The sequence below is a fragment of the Rhagoletis zephyria genome, unplaced genomic scaffold (assembly GCF_001687245.7).
Source record: "Rhagoletis zephyria isolate East Lansing unplaced genomic scaffold, Rhagoletis_zephyria_1.1 Rzeph_scaffold_00689, whole genome shotgun sequence".
Classification (NCBI taxonomy): Eukaryota; Metazoa; Arthropoda; class Insecta; order Diptera; family Tephritidae; genus Rhagoletis; species Rhagoletis zephyria.
In genome coordinates, this window is record NW_016157773.1 from 139266 (window position 1) to 161960 (window position 22695).

Consider the following 22695-nt stretch of genomic DNA (forward strand, 5'->3'; position numbering starts at 1 on the left):
GGCTGTGTGTGCTGCTGAGGTGATTGCCGCCCTGTGGTGGTGGTGGGGGGCGTCGCAATTGGAGTCTGCGACCGAGCAGCGCAACACGGGCCCTCGAAGTTCCCCGTCCAATCTCGCGTGGTACGCAGATCTGAGCATGCCCTAAAGTGGCACCAGCCAAGGCAGGTGTTGCACTTGACTGATGTCACATTACGGAATATCCTGGTCTGACATACCGAGCAGATTGTAGGGGGAACCAGGAGTTGTTGGCGGCGGCGTGTGGGTGGTGGTGCGGTTGTGTGTTATGTGGCTCTGTAGTGGCTGTGGTACGGTCTGTGGTGTTATTATGTTGTTGTGTTGTGGTGACTGTGTGTGGCTGCTGTGTGAGTGTGTGGGGCTGCTCGGACGGACTATGGTTAGCCGTGGAGGCTGCTCTGTTTGAGCAATAGGGGGCCACGTACGACGTGAGTAGGTTGAATGAGGATGTGCCGAATGAGTGTCCGGCATGCGGAGAGACCCCACATGACTCGAAACATCTCTTCGCATGCCCGGAAAACCCGACAACCCTAACGGCCTTGTCCCTGTGGACAAACCCCACAGAAGCTGCACGCTTCCTAGGGTTGCCGTTAGTGGAACTTGACGACAACGACTGAGATACCAACCGATCTGGGCGGGGTTGTTGTAGCCGCTACAACAACAACAACAACCGGTAGGGCATTTTAAAAGGTGGCGTGTAACTCCTTTGTTTTTAGTACTAACTCTTAAAATTTTAATTGAAGGTGTGTTTTAATACATACTAGCATGCTTATCAAAATGACTAGATTTCACAATTTCATTTAATATTTTTTAAATTTATTTATTTTTTAACATAGTATATTTTCTAACAAAAACCACATAAATCCAAGTTTCAACCTTTGTGCAAAATTAAAAAAGAAATTAACAAACTTTGCAAAAATTTCGAGCTTTTTAATTCGATTTTTTAGAAATATTTTGAGTATGCAGTTTTGTAACCCAATTCCAATTACCATTAATTTTTGGCAATTTTTCTCGTTGAAGATTTTTCTCATTCTAAATTATGCTGCGCCAGTTTGGTCGCCGGGGACTAGTTGGACGCAGTGGACGAAGCTACAGACTTGTCAGAACGCCGCACTCCGGACAGCGATTGGGTGCCTTCTGATGACGCCTGAGCATCACCTACACAGTGAGGCCCAAGTGCTCCACGTAAGGGAACACAACAAGATGCTCTGTAAGCAGTTTCTTGTGGGGTGTCACAGAAGTGAACACCCCAACAGACCACTGCTGGAGGAGGAGCCTCCGCCCAGGCACGTCAGGGGGCACCTATTCATGTACAAGGACGCAGTCCAGACCTACACAGACCAACCACTGAACCCAATGACGTACAGACGAGCGATCAACGACATTCACAGGGAGTCTGTCTCCACCTACCTCGACTCCCGGCCTAGGAATGTCGTTATCGGAGCCCAATCACCACCTGTGGAAGAGACGGAGCTTCAGTTACCTAGAGAGACCCGCGTTACCCTGGCTCAGTTACGGTCTGGATATTGTAGCCGCCTAAACAGCTACCTGTCCAGACTCGACCCAAACATCCCAAATGAGTGCCCGGCATGTGGAGACTCCCCCCACGACACCAACCACCTCTTCACATGCCAGCTCAATCCGACTATCCGACCCATCGAAACAGCTCGTTTCCTGGGCCTACCGTTAGTTGAGCTTGACGATAATGATTAAAAGTTGACCCGAAACAGGCGGGGCTTAGTAGTGCCGCTACAACAACAACAACAACAACTAACATCAATAAAAAAAAATGCCAAAAGTCAGTTACTTTAAACTTGCAGTAAAATTGAATGGGAAATATTTCTTAAATATCGAACTAAAAAGTTCGAAATTTTTACGAAAGTTGGTTGATTTTTTTTTTCAAATGTTGCAAAAGAATCAAGCTTGGATTTATATGGTTTTTGTTAAAGATTATACTAATTTTTATAAACAAATAAGGAACATTAAAAATATTAAGACAAATTATCAACTCTCGTCAATTTGTAAATGCCGTAAAGTTAAGATAAGGAATATACATTCATAGTATCTACATACCCATTGTCTTCGTTTTTCACGTTGGCGAAGAGATCAACATGGTTGTATGGTCATGGTCATTGTATAAATAATCTTTATTTTACCGAAAATATTGGAAAAAAATAATTTCACCAAAGATTGGAAAAATATACATAAAGAAATAACTAAAGTATTTTTTCACTACTATTGGAACGCTAAAAATCTGTAGGTCGTGAAAACTTCACTGCTAAAGTCAGAATTTTGTAATCCTTTTTTGACTTCGACAAATAAATCCGAAAGAGATTAAAAACTCTACAAAGCTCTCCAAACCAACAACAACCACATCATGCAAAATTGCCTTCTTGCTGTGTTTCATGCCTGTATAAAAGAGAAATAAAGACTTAATTTTTTTGGAACTACTGCTTGGAAGCAGCCAAGTCCGACTGGGTAGCTGCTCTAAGTTATACATAAAATCGACCATATATGTACAACAATTTAAATTAAATAACGCGCCATGTTACTTTACCTAATAATGTGTATGTACATATGTATCAATGACACAAAAAGGTTAATATAGTAATTTTTATTTAGGAGTGCTTAAAATTGTTTAATTGCTTTTTAAAGATATTATGTATCATTTTTTCGAGATCTCATATACAAAATTAAACCAAGAAAATAGGTACATACTTACATATGTATGTATAAAGATGAACATAACCCTACTATGATATATATATGCAATACATATTTTCTGCCAAGGTTGTGCAAATACCCCCAAAAGAAAAGTATAGCATTCAACAATACAACGCACAAATTGCAATTTTATTACAATTCATAGTTCACTTTATCGTTCCTCAATTACTCAATTTCCATTTTCTTCAATTTTACATTCTTGTTCTGTTTACATTTAAGTTCATCACTACTGTTCTCATATATATCTTCGGCGCTGCGCAAATTTTTATGGTTTCCAACATTTGCATTTGAAATTGTTTGATAAACGCTTAAAGCTTGTGAGACCAATGATGTTACATCGCCAGGATTAGATGGCAGTATGAGAGTGTTATTGGTTTTCGCTAAATTTCCAAACGCATCGATGTATTGCTCAGCTAAGGTGAGCGAAGCTGCATTTTTGCCATCTAAATCCTGCAAAGCTTTTGCCACAGTTTGCAGTCCACGAGCACGTGCATCTGCTACGGCCAACATAGCAGCCGCTTCACCACTCGCTTTGTTGATTTGTTCCTGTCGTTCGGCTTCGGAAGCAAGTATACGTGATTTTCTTTTACCCTCAGCAATATTAATTTCAGCTTCGCGACTACCTTCAGACTCCAGTATAGCCGCACGCTTGCGTCGTTCTGCTTCTACTTGCATTTGCATAGCTTCATGCACACGTGTTGGCAAACGAATGTCACGGATTTCGTAACGTAAACACGCAATACCCCACGCTTCACTCGCTTTATTGATAGAGTCCACTATGCTGACATTGAGAGATTCACGCTCGCGGAAGATTTTATCTAACGACATCTTGCCCAACTCGGACCGCATGGTTGTCTGTGCAAGTTGCGTTATCGCAAATTCGGGATCTTCAACGCCATATGAAGCGCGATAAGGATCAATGATACGCAAGTACAAAACGCCATCTATGCTAAGGGTAACATTGTCCGAGGTAATTGCACTCTGTTTGGGCACATCAATAGCGATTTCCTTCAGACTTTGCACATATTTGATTTTATCAATGAAGGGCACCAATATGTTAAGACCAGGCTCCATAATCCTATGGAAACGGCCCATTCGCTCCACTATCCATGCCTCCTGTTGAGGCACAAACATAATGATTGTATTCATAGGTGTGGAGGACTTCGTGCGACTCTGTTGTATTAGCTGACGCCCATTCCTGAGTAATACGGATTGTTGGTGTTGCTGCGCTAATCGTCGTCCAGCGGTAGTAACAAAGGTACGCAACATTTTCTTCCAGAACACACTTTGATCTGATTACTGAAAATTGGAGTGCGGCGGAAGAAATCAACAGTCAAAAGTACAATACACTGAAAGGGAACACTTTATGTATTAAAAATATAACTGTTTTTAATTATTTATACCTCTTAAATACGGACTACTTCTNAGAATCTTCGCAGGAATGACGGACTACTTCTATTATTTAATTTTGAAGCCGCTTCGTCGGAATATTCCTCGTTAATACCATTTGACAGCTTTGTTTTCATGCCGACTTTCGGAATGTCATGAAAAATGAAATTTACAAGTTGACAAAGAAAAGAATTGGACAAAACCGCGCTTTCCGGCAACACTATTTTTTGACAACCGCAGCGAATGCGTGTTTTTTTTCATTAAATTTCAAAAGATTGCGTTTTTAAGCCAATTTTCCAATATACGCGAATTGAACTGAAGACAAATGGTAGCAAACAAGTCACAAGTTAATTAACTGAATTCTCTTTAAATAGGCAAGTTTAACTGAGTGATAAACAGACTGTTGCAACTTTAAAGTTTACCGCCAATTTGCTGAAGTAAGAAGCACGATATGTTTGGCCAGCCAACGCTGGGTGGAACTACCGCCACACCGTCTACAAACCGCATGAACGATTTTGAAGTAACAATGCCGCCGGATGACTCTGTATCCGCCTTAGAATTTAGTCCCAGCACCATACCGCAGAATTTTCTTATTGCCGGCAGCTGGGATAGCAGCGTTCGTTGTTGGGAAGTAGAACAAACGGGCAAAACAGTGCCAAAGTCGATGAAAACAATGGGAGGTCCGGTATTAGATGTGTGCTGGTCTGATGATGGCACTAAAGTGTATATGGCATCATGTGACAAGCAGGTAAAGATGTGGGATTTAGCCTCTGATCAGGTAGTTCAGGTAGCAGCACACGATGCGCCTGTAAAAACTTGCCACTGGATAAAGGGGTCAACTTATAGCTGTCTGATGACCGGTTCGTGGGATAAAACTCTAAGGGTATATTTATGATCTTATTACTTGAGTAGCAAATCTCTAATCATGTATCTTTTTACTTTTCAGTTTTGGGACACGCGTACGCCCAACCCACTTATGGCAATCAACTTACCAGAACGCTGCTATTGTGCTGATGTTGATTACCCTATGGCTGTGGTAGGTACGGCGAATCGTGGCCTCATTGTATACTCACTAGAAAACACGCCGACTGAATTTAAGCGGCAGGATAGTCCACTGAAATACCAACATAGAACCATATCAATATTTAAGGATAAGAAAAAAGCGCCAACGGGTATGTAATATTCTATTGATCATATATCATGCAGTTCTTGATTCGAATTTAATACAATTTAGGTTACGCGCTTGGCAGCATTGAGGGCCGCGTTGCGATACAATATGTAAACCCAGTGAATCCAAAGGATAACTTTACCTTCAAGTGCCATCGCACAACTGGTACAGCCGGCTATCAAGACATATATGCCGTAAACGATATAGCCTTCCACCCAGTACACGGCACTTTGGTGACCGTCGGTTCAGATGGTACTTTTAGCTTCTGGGACAAGGATGCACGCACAAAACTCAAATCATCGGAGACTATGGATCAATCGATTACCAAGTGCGCTTTCAACAACAATGGACAAATATTCGCTTATGCGGTGGGCTACGATTGGTCGAAGGTAATTTAGTTCGTGTGAAAAATTTGAATTTTTATGTTATCCTTCGCCTTACAGGGTCATGAGTATTTTAATCCGAGCAAAAAGCCACAAATCTTTCTGCGTTCTTGCTATGATGAGCTAAAGCCACGTATTGCATAAATTCAACCTCAAGCAGGTAGTTATTTAGCAATACATCATTGAATGATAAACAAATTTTTTCGATAGAACTTAAATTTTGAAACCTGCATTTCAGTGAGTAGAGAACCAGACCCGTAATAAAACTCAAAATAAGAATTTATGCTAAGCGCTTTATTTGGTACGATGCATTTATCGCGTATCAGTGGAAACACACATGAAATTCAACCATTTTACTATGAGACATAGAAACAGCGACGAGGTGCTCAATGATGACCTTCAGCGTGCTCATCGTGGCCATGTCCATGACCGTGATCATCTTTTGAACTGAAAGCATATTCGCAACCAATGTGTACGGCAGCAGCTATTGCACCCCATAAGAGGCCGCGCAGGAAAAAGGCGCGTGCACGGCTTGCGTGTGTGCCCATAATGCTTGGTTCATAACGCCATACTTCGTTTCTAGTTGATGGCAAGACGAATTGGGGTTAATATTAATGTTTTAATATTCGAGAGGGGCTCACCTTAACCATGGATCTTTCAATCCTTGACGTGCCAGCGCTTCTTGCACCTCACGTAGCTTCGGAATGGTTTCCACTTTGTAGATTGATGGATCTGGCACTTTGTAGGGTTCACCGTGTCCGTGTCCGCCCATGATTTATTGAAGCTGAAATAAAAAAAGGGATAGTGCGCTTAGTTCTGCAAATTTTCGATGGTTGCTGTATGCCCGCAGCTTAGGTTATATAATTTTATCATTTTAAATGCACTTGTGCCGTAAGTGGTAATACTGTGCATTTGAACATTTATTGGTTTCACGGTATCAAATTACCTTGCTGTTGTTTTGAAGGGCAAAAACTTTCAATACGCTTTCCAAAATTTCTGGTTAAAAACAAATTTACTTGTGCAATGGATTTGGAATAGGACAGCAAAACGGCACCAAAAAGTCGCTGTCAAACTTGACAGCTTGCGATCAGCTGTTACTTGGCGTTGCCATATTTTTGCAATATACGGATACGTTAACTACGAAGAAAGGCAAAGCGAGAGCGAAAAAGCTTGTCTGGCATCATCATGCGTTAACCACATTTTTGCAAACATCTGGCAGCACTGCGTGCGCAGCGAAGAGGCGCTTGCACGCCGCTTCTGTTCGCCTGGTGGAACTTGCAAATGTTGGCGACACTAGTTTGCCCAGCAAGTTGCGCCAACCTGGTTTGCACAAACTGTTTGCGCAAACTAGTTCTTATAACTGCCGCAAAGAGAAATATGCAAATATTAAAACATGTGTTCATTACTACTTTTTGGTGTTATTAAATAATAAAACAACATTCTTTTTGTAATATATATTCTTTTATTTATTCAAGTAGTTCTAAAATTATTTCTTTCAGTAATATATGTATATTTATTGCATTTTTTATTAGAATTATATAGTATGCATTAATATGGGTGTCGTTTAGATGCAGGTAAGAATTTTGAAAACATTTTAGAACTGAAACTTGAGTTCTAAATAAAGTTAAAATGAAATTAATAAAGACACCTTTTTTACGGTAATGGGATGTTTTTTTTGATTTTTTTTTAATAGATGCGCTTTTCCAATATTATTATTTAAGGATTAATTAAACTCAGTTTTTCATATATATATTTACGCTGCCCTAAAAATAAATATATGTACGGGCTTAAAAATATAATTTAGCTTAAATTTAACAAATTCATATCTATACAATAGAAATTCAATATTGTTAACGGTGTTTTTTAAGCATATTTTTTACATAGCTTTGTAGTTATAAAATTTTTATTTTTGAGGTTCCATAACTTGGTGAATTATTCAAAACTCTTGAAGAATCATAAAAAAATAAACACAAAATATGTAAAATGTAATTTTGAATGGGCATGTTAACACAAGAGTACAAGAACACAGTTTACGTTGCAAAATGCTAAACAGAAATTAGCATTTGTTTTTTTTATTTTTGCACGTAATTGTCGAAGAATGTGCGACTTATGGCAAAGTGTTGAAAAAACCAAATTTTTAGTTGCTAGATAACTTTTTTTAATCGTTCAATGATTTCATAAAACTTTTAATAGACAACAGTAATTTTGCATTTTTTTCACACCCGCACAACATCGATACACCTCTAAAACTAACGGCTAAATATTATTGTAATTATTCTTAACTTAAATATTTTAATTAGTTCAACAACAGTAGTGGTTTGTGTGTTATTAAAAATCTAATTATTAAAAATCATTACATATTATAAGAGTGTGGCATACTTTTTGTTTTTTTTTTTTCATAAAAAGTTTTGCAGATTTTTTTTCATATTTTTCATATTTTGTGATCGTGGTTTTGCTGAACTTACATGGCTACCATATCTGCTGAATGTAGTATACAAATTTTATATATAACTTTACAAATATCTATTTTATAAGGAAACTAAACTTATTTCTTGGTTTTTGTTTTAATGTTGTGTTTTGAGTTTATAACATTTTTTTTTGTTTTTGTTAAGTCGATGCTGTTGCACTAACAAATTTCCGTTGAAAATACTTACAGCCGATTTCACGGAATTTTAAATAGAAATTGACAGAAAATAAAAAAAACATTTTTCATTTAAATTGCTGGTGAAACCGGCTGTTAAAATTGTATTTTGTAAATTATAAACCGTATTTCTATGTATTATCTACTTTTATAAAATAAACTTTTTTCTGTCACTCATTTTATAAATTGTATGCAACTATTTTACTATAAAAGAAACTTTCAAGTGCAACAGCAATGACTAATTTTTATGTTTTGCGCACACTTCCTTTTTTTTTAAAGTAAATCACCTAATTAATTGCTGTATTATTATAGAACTAGTTATTGAATCAAATTTTATAACCTTATTCAAAAAATAAAATATAAAATAAAATGGATTTGAAATTAAAACTTTATGTGACATTCTTACAAAATTCACATACACTACTATTTTGTTTATTATGAACTTGGGTATTACTTATGTTATTTAATTTTTTTTATAGTTTGAAGCAAAAAATACTGTTTTCGAGCGCCAATGCGTATGCAAAGCTGATCGGCGATTTAATAAAACAAAAGGTTGCAAATGCTTCAATTAAACGAAAGTTGGTAAGAATTTTCTGTGCATGAAATGAATAATTTATGAAACTCAAACAAAAGCTATTGTTGGAGGCAAAATAATCCAGAATTTAGTTTTTTTTTTGTTGTACTGTCTAATACATTTTTGCTTTTAGTTTTATTTTTTAAATTGTTGTGTTTATATTTTTTTATATTCTTTTTTCATTTTGTCCTTTTAATTCATTTTATTTTCTCTCTCTTCTTCATTAGTCTTTGCAATTGGTCCTTCTGAACTTAGTCCTTCCATTGTGTTCTTGAACTTCCTTAATTTCACCCATTATCTGGGCGTGCGGAATCAATGGAGTGATATTGATTGCTTTAGTTTTTCTATTCTTGTCTTTATTATAACTTTTTGGGTCTGTTTATTTTTTTATTTGATTACTTTTTATTATTAATTAAATTTCATATTTTTTATTTCGCTTGATTTAATTCAAGATTTTATTTTATGTTACTTATTTATATTTTTTATTTACTCATTTTATTATTTTTTTCTTTATTTTTCTTTTAATATCATTAAATTTATTTTTCTATTTTAATTTATTTTCATTATTTTAATTTTTATTCTTGGTATTTTATTTGTTATCGTAGTTTGCTCAATTCAAATGTATCATTGTAATTTTTTTTTATAATTTTATGGCCTTATTCATAAAAAACAAAGAAGTTTCAAAAAAGCTTTAAAAAGTGAAATTTTCATAAAAATTTTCGATTTACAAAGCAGTTAAAGTCTTCTTTATTTTTTATGAATTTGGGTGTTTATTTTTCTGTCTTTGTATATGTATATTGGTATTTCATGTCCGTAAATGCCATTAAAAAAAAAAAAGCAAATATTATGATTAGTTCGCCAGCTTAGAGAAAAAATTTAAGTCCAGTTTTTTCCCAAATTTTACTGGCGCACTTAAATAAAACTTCCCACATGAAAATTTTCTGTGCTTTCTTTGGACCAAGCGAAGTTTTGTTTCACTGCATTTCTGGGCAGAAATCAATTAGCTAAGTTGCTCTTTTTGGCAGTTTAAATTTTCCTTGCTTCCCGTATCCAAATGCAAGTTTTCATAAAAAAGTGGACTAGGCAACTTTTCACTCTAAGCTAGCGAGTTGCTTCTTATTCTTCGAGCTACATAGTAAGCTATTATTACTTTCATTTGTATTGTTGTTATTTTTTAAGTTTTTTACTTTAACTTTAAAAAATGTTTCCGATTTTTATTTTATTTAAGGAAACTTTCATTTTGTTGCTTCAGAATATTACGCTTTAAAATCACATAATTTTCCTTTCCATAACGTTCCTTTTTTTACACAGCAAATGCGCTTTTAGCCTGCTCAATACTCTATTTCTATGCCAGCTGTTTTTTATGTTTTTTTCCATGAACGAAAAACACAAGATCACGTAAGAACAAGAGAGTGAAAAAGTCGATTTTTTTAGCGGGTCCTACGCCATCTTGTTTCACTGGAAAACGAGCGAAAAGTAAACAAAGCAAAGAAAACAACGAAAACCAAAATTAGCCAAAATTATTGTCAGCCACTTTAAACGCACAATTTAGGTAAAATGATGCAACAAAATGCTTAAAAATGTGTTGTTATGTTGAATTAACTCTTCTTACTTGAACAAAAGTGTAAAATAGTGGTGCTTGTGATGTAAACAAACGCTCAGCTGATGAACCCGCTTTCGCAAACTTTTTTCTAAAAACCAGTTACAAATACAACGTCGCGTTCTTACGTGATCTTGTATTTTTGGTTCATGGTTTTTTCTTTTGTTATTGTTGTTGTTGTTGTTGATGATGTAGTAACCATTAACCGGTTTTGGCGAATGCTACTGAAGTCATCATACTTGCCCGGGAAAAAATCTAGGCGTCAGTCGTGGCTGGTGTTGTTGTTGCTACAATATCATAGATTTGCGGAATGCTACTGGAGTGATGCTCTTGGCCACTTCCAAGCTCGTTCCAGTTAATTCGTAGACCCGCCTGCCGTGATTGTTTTATTTTGCTTACTGTATACTTTAACAAACGCAGCTAAAACTCGAACGTATCAGTTTTCGTATTTTTTGAATTCAATTTTTAAGTTGTTGTTCTTGAAGCAAAAGTGCCCAACGTAATCAAACAAAAGGTAACAAAGTTTAGTAGGCTTTCATATCCTTATTAAGTTGCCGTTGGTTGTATTTTTTTAGCCAACTTTTTGAGTCATTTTCCCCTTTCAGAAGGAAGACATTGGTTGTATGCAAGTTTTTAGATGAGTAGCTTTAAATAAAATTTAGCAATTGCTGTTGTTTTTGCTAACTTACTATTAGGCCAAGCATGTTTTGTATAGCAAAAAATAGTACATTTAAGCTGGCGTGGCACTCGAGTTTTTGTCTAGCGAAATTATCGCTAAGTAAATACATATTTTATTTTGATGTACTTTTGCTGTTTTGCGCAACGAAACGTTTAGTTAGCTTTTTCTGACTCACATTTGCATGCGACATGTCCATTGCGGTTTGCTTTACGCCTGCAATTTAGCAACAAACGTAATAGGGGAATGTTTGTTAATTTTTGTATTTTTTTAATTATTTGCACTCAGCATTATTCTTAAACGCACGAGCTGCATTCAATGTTGTTGTGAATGTATATTAGTTTGTTGTTAATTTAAAGAATATTATTATTTTTTTGCTTATGAAATGCTCTAGTTATTATTATTTTTTTTTTAACATTCGTTATACATTTTTATGTTTTTTACAAATTGTATCATAGTACTCATATTATTATATAGCATGTTATTTTGTGCATATGGTAAAAAGTTTGTTGTTAATGTTTCGCATTTGCTTTTATCATATTCTATATATAATTGTGTTTGAAAATTTTGTTTAAAACAGTTGTAGAATTTTTTTTTCTTTTTAACTGTTCCAAATTAAAATTGTTCACTCTGTTCAAGAGCAGCTAGTCTAGCCACATATCACTCGCTTAAAGTTTTTAATTTTTACTTTCATTTTAGATTGACTTTCTTATCTGCTTATGAACAATTTCCTGCCTTCACACTCCTACCCCGCGACATTTGCCTTTTAAAAATTCAAGTATGTTTTAGCTTAAAATTTGTTAATAAAAAAGACACACTCCCGTTTTGTTCACTATTTTGCATTTTGTTTTGCTGCCAACGCTGTGCGTGTCGCTTCAGTTTCATCTCCCTCTCTCTCGGTTGCACGGTTTTGATTTTCCCTTATACCTTTATACCACTTTCATATTTTTAGGTATGCACATAATTTGCAGTAATAAATGTAGTCTATTTTTATATTTTTAGGCTTAAATTTAGTTGCTCAAACGCTCACACACGTTTCCCATTTTTATTCTTGCTTACTTCTTACCATTCACTCTGCATACTCAGTCAATTGCAAAAGTGTTTTGGGGCATTGATTGCTCTCCAAGCTGTTGGTGGCGTTTAATAACTACTTTACATAGCATTCATAGTTTTTTTATTGGTGGTAGTTTTGATTAGCAGCATTTTTAAAGTTCATGCAAGGTTTTATAGCTTGCAGCGCTTTCCTTGCTGCACTTTGAGCTCATTGAGAGCATGACTGCTGCAATGCGGATTTCGCACCCCACCGCATCGTACTGCAGGTAAAACACACACACGTACATAAGCCGCGCGCGCGTGCACGACCGCCGCTTAAACGATGACCTCTTCGGTGAGTATGTCGTTGAGTAAGCGATTAAGGCTGTCCAGTCCCGTTAGGAAGCCGCCGTCTGGGCCATGATGCACCGGCGTGCTAGATGTTGTTTGCTGCAGTAGCCCGCTGCCGTTGCGCGGCACGAATGCTGTGTGCGCAAAGTCAATGAGGCGCACGTCTACGGGGCAGCGCGCATCATCGCTGCTGGCGTTCGCTTGGCAACTGCCGATATCTAACGATTTGGAGGCATGTTGCAGCGTCAAGCGCGCGGCGGTGGCCTTCTTTCTGCTGATGTTATTGCTATGATTATTATTTTTGTTGGCGCTGTTGTCATTGTTGCACGTGGTGTGCATGTCATGCATATCTTGTATGCCTGCGAGCAGTGTATTCTTGATTTTGTCAGCTGTGCTCTCGGTGCCCGATGTTGTTGAGGTGGGCGTCATGAGTGGCGTCTTAGCTGGTGACGCGTTGACGGAAGTTGGTGTTGAAGAAACAGGTGCCGCGCTGCTGCTGTTGCATGAGCCGCTAGCTATCGCGCTAGTTAAATTTGGCGCGTGTGTCGATTTTTTCGCCTGCGAAGAAGTCGATATCGCGTCCTTCTTATTATCGTTGGCATCCATTTCATCCTCATCGTCGGCGTCTTTGCAACGTAAGCGCTTAACGGCGCCGCGTACCGATTTTAGTGATGACGCCGTCGACGAGGTGGGCGAGGAGTTAGCAACAGACGCGGGCAGTTTGATGACACTGCTAGGCGGCAAGGGCGGTGTGGAGCATGCTGATGATGCTAGCGTGTGCGGCAGACGCGACGCCGCTGAGGCCACAGTTGATAGCGGCGTATCGGTTGCTTGCGCCAGGGGCGATATATCGAAGGAGTCCTGTTGCGATTTGTAACGCTTCAGCATCACCTCCGTTTGACCAATTATGCTGCTGTCATAGTCAGAGCTGGCCTCGTCAGAACTATTATCGCCTGTTTGCCGTCCACTGGTGACCGCTTTGATTTGTTCGGAAAGTCCAGAGAAATCATCGCTACTGTTGCTGCTATAGTTCATCCAAGAGTCACCTGAGTGCGGGGACGAGGTCGAAACGCTGGGCATTGGCGGCTCAGGATCGAGGAATACTGTTTCTTCGGAGATTGGAATGAACGGCGGATTACTGCTACTGCCAGCGACGGCAGCCGCACTGCTGCTCTCTGCACTTACTGGGCCCGCTGTTGTCGGTGGCGGCGGCATTGAGATGGCATCAACTTCGGTGTTTGTCCCAGATGCGGATGCAGTGGAGTCGTCGTAGCCGCACACGGGTGTGATAACTTCCGCGAAGCCGCGTGATCTTTCAAGTGATGCTTCCGTTAAGCCGCGTTTGCGACGCGAGGTGGTAAGATTCAGCGCAGCTGTGTTGGTAGAGTCATTTGAGGCGTCGGCATCGTAGCAGCAGGGATCGCCGCCGGTGCTGCTATTAGTCGCCGAGGCATTGCCGCTATCGGCTGCAACCATATGCAGATCGTCATCGGTCTCATGGAGTTCTAGCTCATCACCACCATCATGGCCGGCAGTGTCATCATCTGCATCCACCACATCGTCATCATCTTCATCGATGTCATCCTCATCGAGGCTGTTATCGGGATGGTAGTCGAAAGTAGCGGATTTTGTAGCCGACTTCGGCGTGGTAGGTGTAAGCCATTCCTCAATGTCCATGGGATGAACCTGAGGATTCTCTTCGTAGCCCTCGTAGACGATCAACAGCGAGCTGCGTAAAAAGAATTGAAAAAAAATGTTAATTGTGTAATTACAAGCAAAATGAATATAAAAAATTCATGTAATTGTTTGCCCCTCAACTCACCATGAGTAGAACCGATAGCTGGATTGCTTTTCGATTACGCGTCGCAACTGCAATAGCCGCTGCACAATCTTCTTGATGACGCGTATGCGCAACCTATAGCCATTGTAGAAAAAGTCATGCAATGCCTGCTTAAAGCCATTCTCATCTAATTCGCGTCCCCAGTACTTGTCGCGCTTGGCATATTGATCGAGATGGGCTTGATAGGTTTGCATGCCACAAAGGCGTACACCCAGCGATGCCGATGTGCTGGCCGCACACTTGGCCATCTGTTTGGAACGCTTCTCTGCTGAGGCGTCATCACCGTGCTGGCGTGTGCCCATTTTCAAATCCAATATGCATGGATTGCGAAATTGTGATGTTATGTTCTCGAGCATAAGGAAATCTAAACACAGATAAAAGAAAAGTAGAAAAACAAAAATTTAGTTTCAATGAAATAAATACGAGTTGAAATTTTTTAATTTGTATAGATGGTAAAAATTACGCAGATCAACGTTAAAGACACACAACACATGCACGGAATGAGTAAACTGATGATGATAATTATGCTTACGAAAGAGCTATTGAAAATTGCCGTTTTCTTGATAACTTGCGGTCAGCTTACACATTTTATTGCGGACGAAATTATATGCATTTGAGTATGTATGTATGTCGGTATGTAAAAACATACATACATGCTTACATATAAATTCATATGTTTATGTTAAGAGTCGAATAAATATACACACTTTTCACAATGCACTTCTACTTCTTTCAACCAAGAGGCTCGAGAGATACGCTGCTATAATTTGCAAATTGGCAAGGCGTTAAATTACGCTGAGCTTTGCGGAAAATATCCCATCGTAAATAGAGTTTGGTACACACACATACAGACACACATTGGTATATTTCAATTTTACCGCTATTTTTAGCCATTTCACGTTTAGCCGGTCATCGTTCGATTACTTGTGAATTCACATTTTCGCGCATTACAGGCCAATTCACTAAGGGGTATATAATATATGTACGAGGATTATGAAAATGGCAAATGTCTAGATTATTTTAATGGCATGGGACATGTTTTCGGACTACGTATGTACACATTATGAACATAACTATGAAAATTAAAATGTGGTACAAATCCGACTAAAATGGGCTGAACAATATCAGGCGCGCATTCGTACCTTTTTTTTTCGAAGGCAGCGAAAGTACGCCCACCTTTGCACAATTCGCGAGTGCATAAAATCAAATTTCAACATAGTAAAGAGAGGCAACAAAACTGGTATATTAGAAAAAACACTGCACGCAAAATTCCAATATCTATGAGAAAGAGTAGCAGTTTTGAAGGAGAGCGATTCCTGAGTTGGAGGCAATTATAGGGTTCACCCCAAACGTAAAAATACACAAGAAAAACTTGAAATGTTACATATAAAATAATATTTCCAATAATTTTTTTTAAGCACAAAAAAAGATTATTATTAAAAATTAAAGTGATTTCTTAACAAGTTAAAACTTGCCTTTATAATGCTTAAAAACTTAATGGGCTATAAAACGGCATACCTCACATTTTTCTAAAGGCAGTGTCACACGATTGGACATTGCCCAAAATTTGGTGCAAATCGTATCCCAATCGTGTGAAAGCATAAATAGTTTTCCTAACCCAATCACGAAAAACAATTTGTTAAAATTTTTTGAATAAAAGTTTGCTGTATTGTACCAATGGTGTGACTAAAAAAAAAATTGTAGTCCCATTTTTTTTTTTGTTTTGTACCGATAGAAAAATATAAAAAATGTACAAATCTGTGCAAATGTACCAATCGTGTGACACTGCCTTAAAGATTTAACACCTTTTTTTAAATTTTGGCGAAATTTTTTTAATAGATATTTAAAATTTAAATTTTCGTTTTTGGGCAACCCTATAATTGTTTGCGACTGCTTTTATTATGTAACATTCATTAACAGGAACGAGAGAATCGATTTTCTTCAAATTTGCTATTTTTTCTGCATTTTACAATAAAAAGTTTATTTTGAGCAAAAAAAAAAAAATACTTTGAGCAAAAAAAATTCAAAAATCAGGTTCAAGCGATCCCTTAGGAATTGAGGCTAGTTTTTTAAAAAACAAGCAAATTAAAAAAAAAAAATAAATAAAAAGGTTTTCTGTACCTATATTTAACCAGGCCCACCTACCGACATGTATTTCGACCTGCTAAATCTAAATTTGAGGTCCTTTTGACTCGTACACCCTCAAAATTTCGAGAAAATTGCGATTTTTTTTTTTAGCAAATTTTTTCGGTTTTTCGTAATTTACTCAAAATTTAAACAAACCGAACTGGATCAAAATTGTCATATCGAACAAATGCTGACTTATTCCCTTTGGCAATTAACCGCTTCAATAGAGAAATTAAATAATATTATCTTAAGTGTGGTTGTCATCGTGCAATATTTTAACGAAAAAAGGACCCTGAAAAATGTGTATGAAAATGTAATTTTCCACACAGAAATCCTGGCTGGCCAAAGTTTCTACAGAAAATTAACTTTGCTTGTTGTATGAAAGTGACTATTGAACCAATGCAATGGCGTAATACGAATGTTAACTTCGATACTCAGATGTTTCGTTTATGAAAGTGACTATGGCAGGTTTTGTTAACAAAAATTCAAGTTGATTGATTGTATGATTGTTAGATTTTGTTTGGTTGGTTGTGTTGGTCACCACCACAACAACTTCATCTATTGGATACTAACATTGCTTATTTGTGTTGTCTAATTGCGAAATACTTTTTATAACATCGGCAGCATTTCCATTCTTATGAACTTTCATCCTGCAAAAGAGAGAGAAGAAAAGAAACCTTGTAGGCATTAAAAGATTTCATAAACAAATACGTGGCTTTTGTTTCAAAATATATATTTATTTTTGATTGCACAATGCTTAACTAATATAAATTCGCATATACATATATGGTTGTATGTAGGTATGAACATATATTAGAAAACTATTTGTATTTAACTCTACAATTTAAATTTAGCATTACTACAAAACAATTTAGTTTAAAAAGTTAATTTTTTAGTTTTTTTTTTGTTTAGCTTTACTACAGCAATGAATATAAATAAACAATGAAATCTATGTATGATTAGCGTATGTATCGTAGTTAGAACTACAGACCACCTTCAGGCTACAAGTGATTCGCCCATTTGCTCTTGGCTTCCTCAGCTCTTCGTCGGCAGCAGCGCTCGGCCATGCTTTAACGGCTATTCGGTCGGCGTTTGGCTACTGGCTGGCGAGGAGTCGAGTGCGTGGGTGTGGCTCGCAGAGGTTGCAAGGCGGCTCCAGTGTTTGCGGCAGGGGCGGCGAGTGCAGAGGGGGCGTCCCAAATGTGTGGCGCACGATCAGTCGCTCGCTCGCTCACTGGCGGCTCACTTGGTTTGCTTGCTTGGGTGCTTGTGTGCTTGGTTTCATGTTTACGAGCCGTGTGTTCTTGAGCGCTACACGGCTAAATTATTGTAGAGCATAGCTTGTGAATGTTGCGCGTTCGTGATGGTCGTCGTTAATGGCGGCCTAAAAGAAATACACGGGGGCATGGAAAAATATTTGTGTTTTGGATACGTTCATGCGAATTTCATTAATTTAATGTTCGCCATGAATTTATCATAACAAAGTGTTTTTTAAACATATTTTGTAGTTTAAAAAAATATTTATGTAGATATATTTTTTGATTTCATTTCATACCCGCTAGTAAGCTTTTTTTGCTTTGAGGAGCTTGTATCACGTACACAAATCGCTTTTTTTATACTGGTATGCATTTTAGCAACGCGAACACACGCAAACATTTATTCAAAGCAATTTTTTTAGATCTAAAATAAAAGCAAAAATTCATTGCCATATTTGGTTGTTGGGTCGTCATGTATGTATGTATATAGGTTAACTGGTAGTATGTATGTAATCTAAAAATAAGCAAATTCTTATTTGCATCGCTTTAAGCAATTTTTAATCGTATCAAATTGAAACGAATGCTAAGTATTTGTGTTGTAGTTATTTTTATTTATTTTTTTTTTCTTCAGCGCATTGCTGCTGTACCCACCTTAGCACATCATCCCGTTTGCGCTTTGTGCTGCTNCTAAGCAATTTTTAATCGTATCAAATTGAAACGAATGCTAAGTATTTGTGTTGTAGTTATTTTTATTTTATTTTTTTTTTTTTCAGCGCACTGCTGCTGTACCCACCTTAGCACATCATCCCGTTTGCGCTTTGTGCTGCTCATCTTGCGCGCGGGCTCCTCGCGAAAACTGGGCGAGTAGCGTTTCTCCAACTTGGCGCCGCCCATTGTAGTCGCTTGCATCACGCCTAAAATAAATACATGCATATAGAGAATTTGGCGGTTAGTTTGGCGGAAAATTTTCGAATGTAGACTTAATTAGTTAAGATATGTAAAAAATAAACTGTATTTAATTAAACTCTTTCTTGGTTTAAAAAAGTGTATAAATTTGATGTTCTTACAAATGTTCAATGCTTTAGCTTTTTATGCTCTTTTCTATTAGTAAGTACTTAGTAGAGAAATATGTATGTATGCTGAGGTAGCGAGAATCACAAATGTGTGATGGCATGAAGACGAGTTAAATTTCTATTTAGCTGAGAATGCACACATTGCACTGCGAGAGGGATGTGCTTTGTGGGAGTTAAAAAAAAATTAAAAAAAATTAATATAAAATAAAATATCACTAACTACTGTATAACATATTTTGTCTAAAAGAAATGAATAAATACATAAATAAAAAAAAAATTATCTGTATTTTGTTCGATATTTAAAATTGTTGAATAACAAAAAAAAAAATCGTCAACGTTATATTTCGTCGAAAAAAATACAATTTTAATGGTCATCTCTGAAAAAAAAATATTTGAGAAGTTGAATACTTCGACGTTGATTGATTTATTCGAGTATCGAAAGAATTTATGTACTATTTTCAAGGAAAATTAGATCGTTTAAAATTAATGTTCTGAAATTGAATCTAATATTAGAAGACGATATTAGCAAAGAAGAAACCTGCATAAATTTTCGTAGGAAAGTAAAACTATATCGTGAACTCTATTGTTATCAGCCAATTTCACGAAAGCAATTTAAGTAAAAAAATATATTAATTTTTTGAATTTAATACGGAAATTGACAGCAAATACGAAATCATTTTCCATTTAAATTTCTGGCAAAACCGGCGGTAAGAATACTGAATCGTTTCTTTTTTACATATTTTTTGAATTTTTTTTGGAATTTGTTGAGTTTTTGATTATTTTTATTTTTTTTACTTTACTTCCGTTCACGGGCTAACTGGTGTTTCATGAAGTGGAGAAGAGATATGGAAATTTCACTATTTACATATATATTTTTTATTTGTCATTTCAAGCAAAAAAAAATCCAAAAATTAAAGCTTTTTGGAAAATTTTCATTTGCCTTATCGCCATGTTCTAAATGCGATACAATTTTCTTGAACAAACGTTAGACATACTTTCTAAAAAAAATAAGGATTTCTAATCAAAACTTAAACATAAGAATGTTTGAGATATTTTGAAGTTAACGAGCCTTTCGATATCTGGAGACAATTTTTCTCCATCGCTTAAATAACATAACTCCCGAAGGAATATTCAATTTATTTTTATGGCTCTATTCTGTATCAGTAACAAGTTGTGGTCTGAAAAAGTTTAAATTTGTCAGTAAAATATTTTGGGTCACCGATACTAAAATTTTTTATATTTATTGATAAAAACTTTGAGTTGATTTAAGAAATGCATAAAAATGTTTCCCTGCCGTGTTCTAATCTCTTTCGCACGAATATATAATGTGAAAGTTTTTCTTTGCAAATACATATTTGAAAAATGCCTTCAAAATCATTGACCCACAAAATTTGTGTCCGTATAAATACTCGAGCTTTTGGGAGTTATGTAAAAGAAGTCAATTATGTTCTAGAGTGCTACCCTGAACTTTCAACTTGTACTTTAATAGTTTTGCCTAAATATAAAAAGACGAAATAACTAGATAATGATTCCGAAATACCTGCTTAAAGCAAATCCTTGTAACAGTAAAAGAAATATTGCTAATAAAGTGCTCTTGACAACTACACGATTTTGAAAGCTAATTTGTTCAAAAAACTGTAATTATAATATTAACATCAAACTAAAAATCAGTATTACAAATTTTCACTATCAACACATATTCTTAGGTCATTTAAAAGATATATATATATATGTCCATATTTGCCTCCAAAAATCGCATAGTCTGATGAAATATTAAAATCATATCCTATTGCATATATTAACACAGAAATATATTTATGTTTATAATTATAGTTATTATCACTATCTTCGCTGTATTAATAAACGATTTAAGGATCGGGATAAAATCTTTATACAAACCCTTCCATAATGAAATCACGATTACTCGTCGCCGTTGTCATCGTCATAGTCGTCGATTTATTGCAAAAGCAACAGAACGATTAGACTCAGACTGGAGTTTAGCTAGGCACACATTCTTGTGAGTACATTAGAGGAGCGATGAGCTTCTAATATAGACATATACTTTTTTTTTTTGATTTCGATTTTTTCTGTGTTTCGAGTGTAGGGGTAGCGATATCGATCCTCATTTATTTTTTCTGTTGTGGGTTGCCTTGCACAGAAAACACCAACCCAACGCAACATGGCCGCCGACGACGACGTGAATTCACTGAATTATAATATATAAATAAAGAAAAAACACACAACAACTTTGGTTTGCTCTTTGATAAAAAAAGAAAACAAGTTTTGAGGATATTACGCTCTATTGCGCGTCGGTTTTGGTTTTCCCAATTTGCCCCCAGTAGTTCCAGATAGATGTGCGCCCAAAATGCATTAGCGCGCTCGGTTTTTGTTTTCGATCACAGTCGCACATCATTGCTTGCACAAATTCACTGTTTAATGTTCATTGTTCATTGTTCTTGCTGCCGCGCGCGCATATTCTTCGTATCTTCGAGCCATGCAACGAGGCTACACAGGTACGGAAAGTAAAAGCAGACCAAAAAAATCATTCATCAACGTGCATCCTCGTGTGCCGTGACCTACTCTCGATCTCACACCCGGTACGCTTTGGAATGCATCATACTACATTGTGGGTGGCGAGAGTTGCAAGCACACAAGGATTTTTTTTATTTAATAATATAGTGAGTAGATAGATTTGTATGAATAATTAAATATAGGATAATGTGGAGATAGACTTAATTAAGTATTGGTAAAATAGCAAAAATGTAGGAAGAATAACTTATTGTTTAAAGAAAAATAAATAAAAAATAGAGTTAAGGCTTGCAAGAATAATTTTTCTTTTTTTAGAATTCACATGTATGCGCATTAAGGTGCACCCCTACAAAAAAAAGGCTATACTAATTTTCCATCAGAATTATAAAATATATTATTATACCCCCAAAAATAGATTTCTTTCTAATAAAACCAGTCTTAACGAGTATTTTTTCCAAAAATGTTTAAAAATCTTATCAACGGAAACAAAATAATGACTGTTTTGTAGGTATTTTAAGTCGGGCCAGCATATATTATAATATTTTTCCGAAATCTTTTGGTGGAAGTCTTAAAATGTAATACGTTTTTAGGTTCCGATTGAAAACAGCAACTTATTTTTGGTGAGGCACCCTAATGTGCATACTATATATGTCATAGTACATAAATTTTTTAGTTTATATTTTGAAAATATTTTCTTTTTGTGATTATAACCTCTTCATTTAATTGTCACTCCTGCCTGCCTTAACTTTATTGTATTTTTTCAATTAAATTCTAAAATATTTTTTTTTTTTTGTTAATGGATTACTTAGTACAAAAAGTATTATGTATTTTATGCTTCTTAACATTTGTCTTTTTTCTATTCATAATTCATTGATTTGCACTTACCCTTGAAGCACATTATTCTGTTACTAACACTTATTACGCTTTACTATTGAATGCTGATGCAAGAAATTGTACGAAATTGATTTTACAGACATTTTTTACAAACATTTATACAAGCATACCTACATTTGATCTGTAAATATATAGAAATACAAAAACAATTTTACGCTAAAATTGTAATTAAACAATTTATGAAAATAAAATTGTAATTGTAAAATTTACAGATGAAAAATGTCGCGATGTACTTATTTTGAAAGAATACAAAGGATTTGATTTTTTTCTCTTATTACTTATATAAATTTTTAACAAATTTTGGCTATTTTTCTTCTGTTTATTTAATGTTGATAATTCTTTATCTAACAAAAAGTAAGTTAATACATTTTAAATAAACAAAAGCAAAATAGCCAAAACTTGTTAAATGACGCGACTCATTTA

The 22695-nt window shown here is 36.1% G+C and overlaps 4 protein-coding genes across 6 annotated transcripts in view; 1 reads left to right on the forward strand and 3 right to left on the reverse strand.

Annotated features, from left to right (window-relative positions):
- Positions 1-2839: 2839 nt before the first annotated feature.
- Positions 2840-4263, reverse strand: Stoml2 (stomatin like 2). The gene is made up of 3 exons (XM_017613574.1): positions 4193-4263; positions 4143-4160; positions 2840-4088 (listed from the first exon to the last, which is right to left on the reverse strand). The coding sequence occupies exon 3, from the start codon at positions 4006-4008 to the stop codon at positions 2905-2907; it is 1104 nt and encodes a 367-aa protein (XP_017469063.1). The 5' UTR covers positions 4009-4088; positions 4143-4160; positions 4193-4263; the 3' UTR covers positions 2840-2904.
- A 112-nt stretch (positions 4264-4375) lies between these two features.
- On the forward strand, positions 4376-6144 carry Rae1 (ribonucleic acid export 1). Of its 3 annotated transcripts, none has more exons than XM_017613576.1 (5): positions 4376-5011; positions 5075-5300; positions 5363-5685; positions 5740-5839; positions 5890-6144. In XM_017613576.1, the coding sequence occupies exons 1-4, from the start codon at positions 4580-4582 to the stop codon at positions 5821-5823; spliced, it is 1065 nt and encodes a 354-aa protein (XP_017469065.1). In that variant the 5' UTR covers positions 4376-4579; the 3' UTR covers positions 5824-5839; positions 5890-6144. The 3 variants fall into 3 exon arrangements, with proteins under 3 accessions (XP_017469065.1, XP_017469066.1, XP_017469064.1); XM_017613577.1 differs by having other exon boundaries at positions 5918-6144; XM_017613575.1 differs by having other exon boundaries at positions 5740-5835.
- On the reverse strand, positions 5957-6798 carry ND-B12 (NADH dehydrogenase [ubiquinone] 1 beta subcomplex subunit 3). The gene is made up of 3 exons (XM_017613578.1): positions 6626-6798; positions 6321-6463; positions 5957-6258 (listed from the first exon to the last, which is right to left on the reverse strand). Exons 2-3 carry the CDS (start codon positions 6449-6451, stop codon positions 6066-6068), a joined length of 324 nt encoding a protein of 107 aa, XP_017469067.1. The 5' UTR covers positions 6452-6463; positions 6626-6798; the 3' UTR covers positions 5957-6065.
- Positions 6799-10643: 3845 nt separating this feature from the next.
- The window catches only part of Ip6k (Inositol hexakisphosphate kinase), a 48136-nt gene continuing 36084 nt past the window's right edge, over positions 10644-22695 (reverse strand). Inside the window, exons 4-7 of the mRNA XM_017613579.1 lie at positions 18570-18690; positions 17094-17170; positions 14376-14757; positions 10644-14282 (exon numbers count right to left, since the gene is read on the reverse strand). Of these exons, the coding sequence (XP_017469068.1) occupies positions 12539-14282; positions 14376-14757; positions 17094-17170; positions 18570-18690 (2324 nt within the window). The 3' untranslated portion in view covers positions 10644-12538. The remainder of the gene's footprint in view (positions 14283-14375; positions 14758-17093; positions 17171-18569; positions 18691-22695) is intronic.

Coding starts and splice junctions, on each gene's coding strand:
- Rae1 (XM_017613576.1), top strand. CDS start 4,580: ATGTTTGGCCAGCCAACGCTGGGTGGAACTACCGCCACACCGTCTACA. Junction 5,301..5,362: donor TAAGAAAAAAGCGCCAACGG/GTATGTAATATT, acceptor AATACAATTTAG/GTTACGCGCTTGGCAGCATT. Junction 5,686..5,739: donor TGGGCTACGATTGGTCGAAG/GTAATTTAGTTC, acceptor TTCGCCTTACAG/GGTCATGAGTATTTTAATCC.
- ND-B12 (XM_017613578.1), bottom strand. CDS start 6,451: ATGGGCGGACACGGACACGGTGAACCCTACAAAGTGCCAGATCCATCA. Junction 6,259..6,320: donor TTGAAAGATCCATGGTTAAG/GTGAGCCCCTCT, acceptor GCCATCAACTAG/AAACGAAGTATGGCGTTATG.
- Stoml2 (XM_017613574.1), bottom strand. CDS start 4,008: ATGTTGCGTACCTTTGTTACTACCGCTGGACGACGATTAGCGCAGCAA.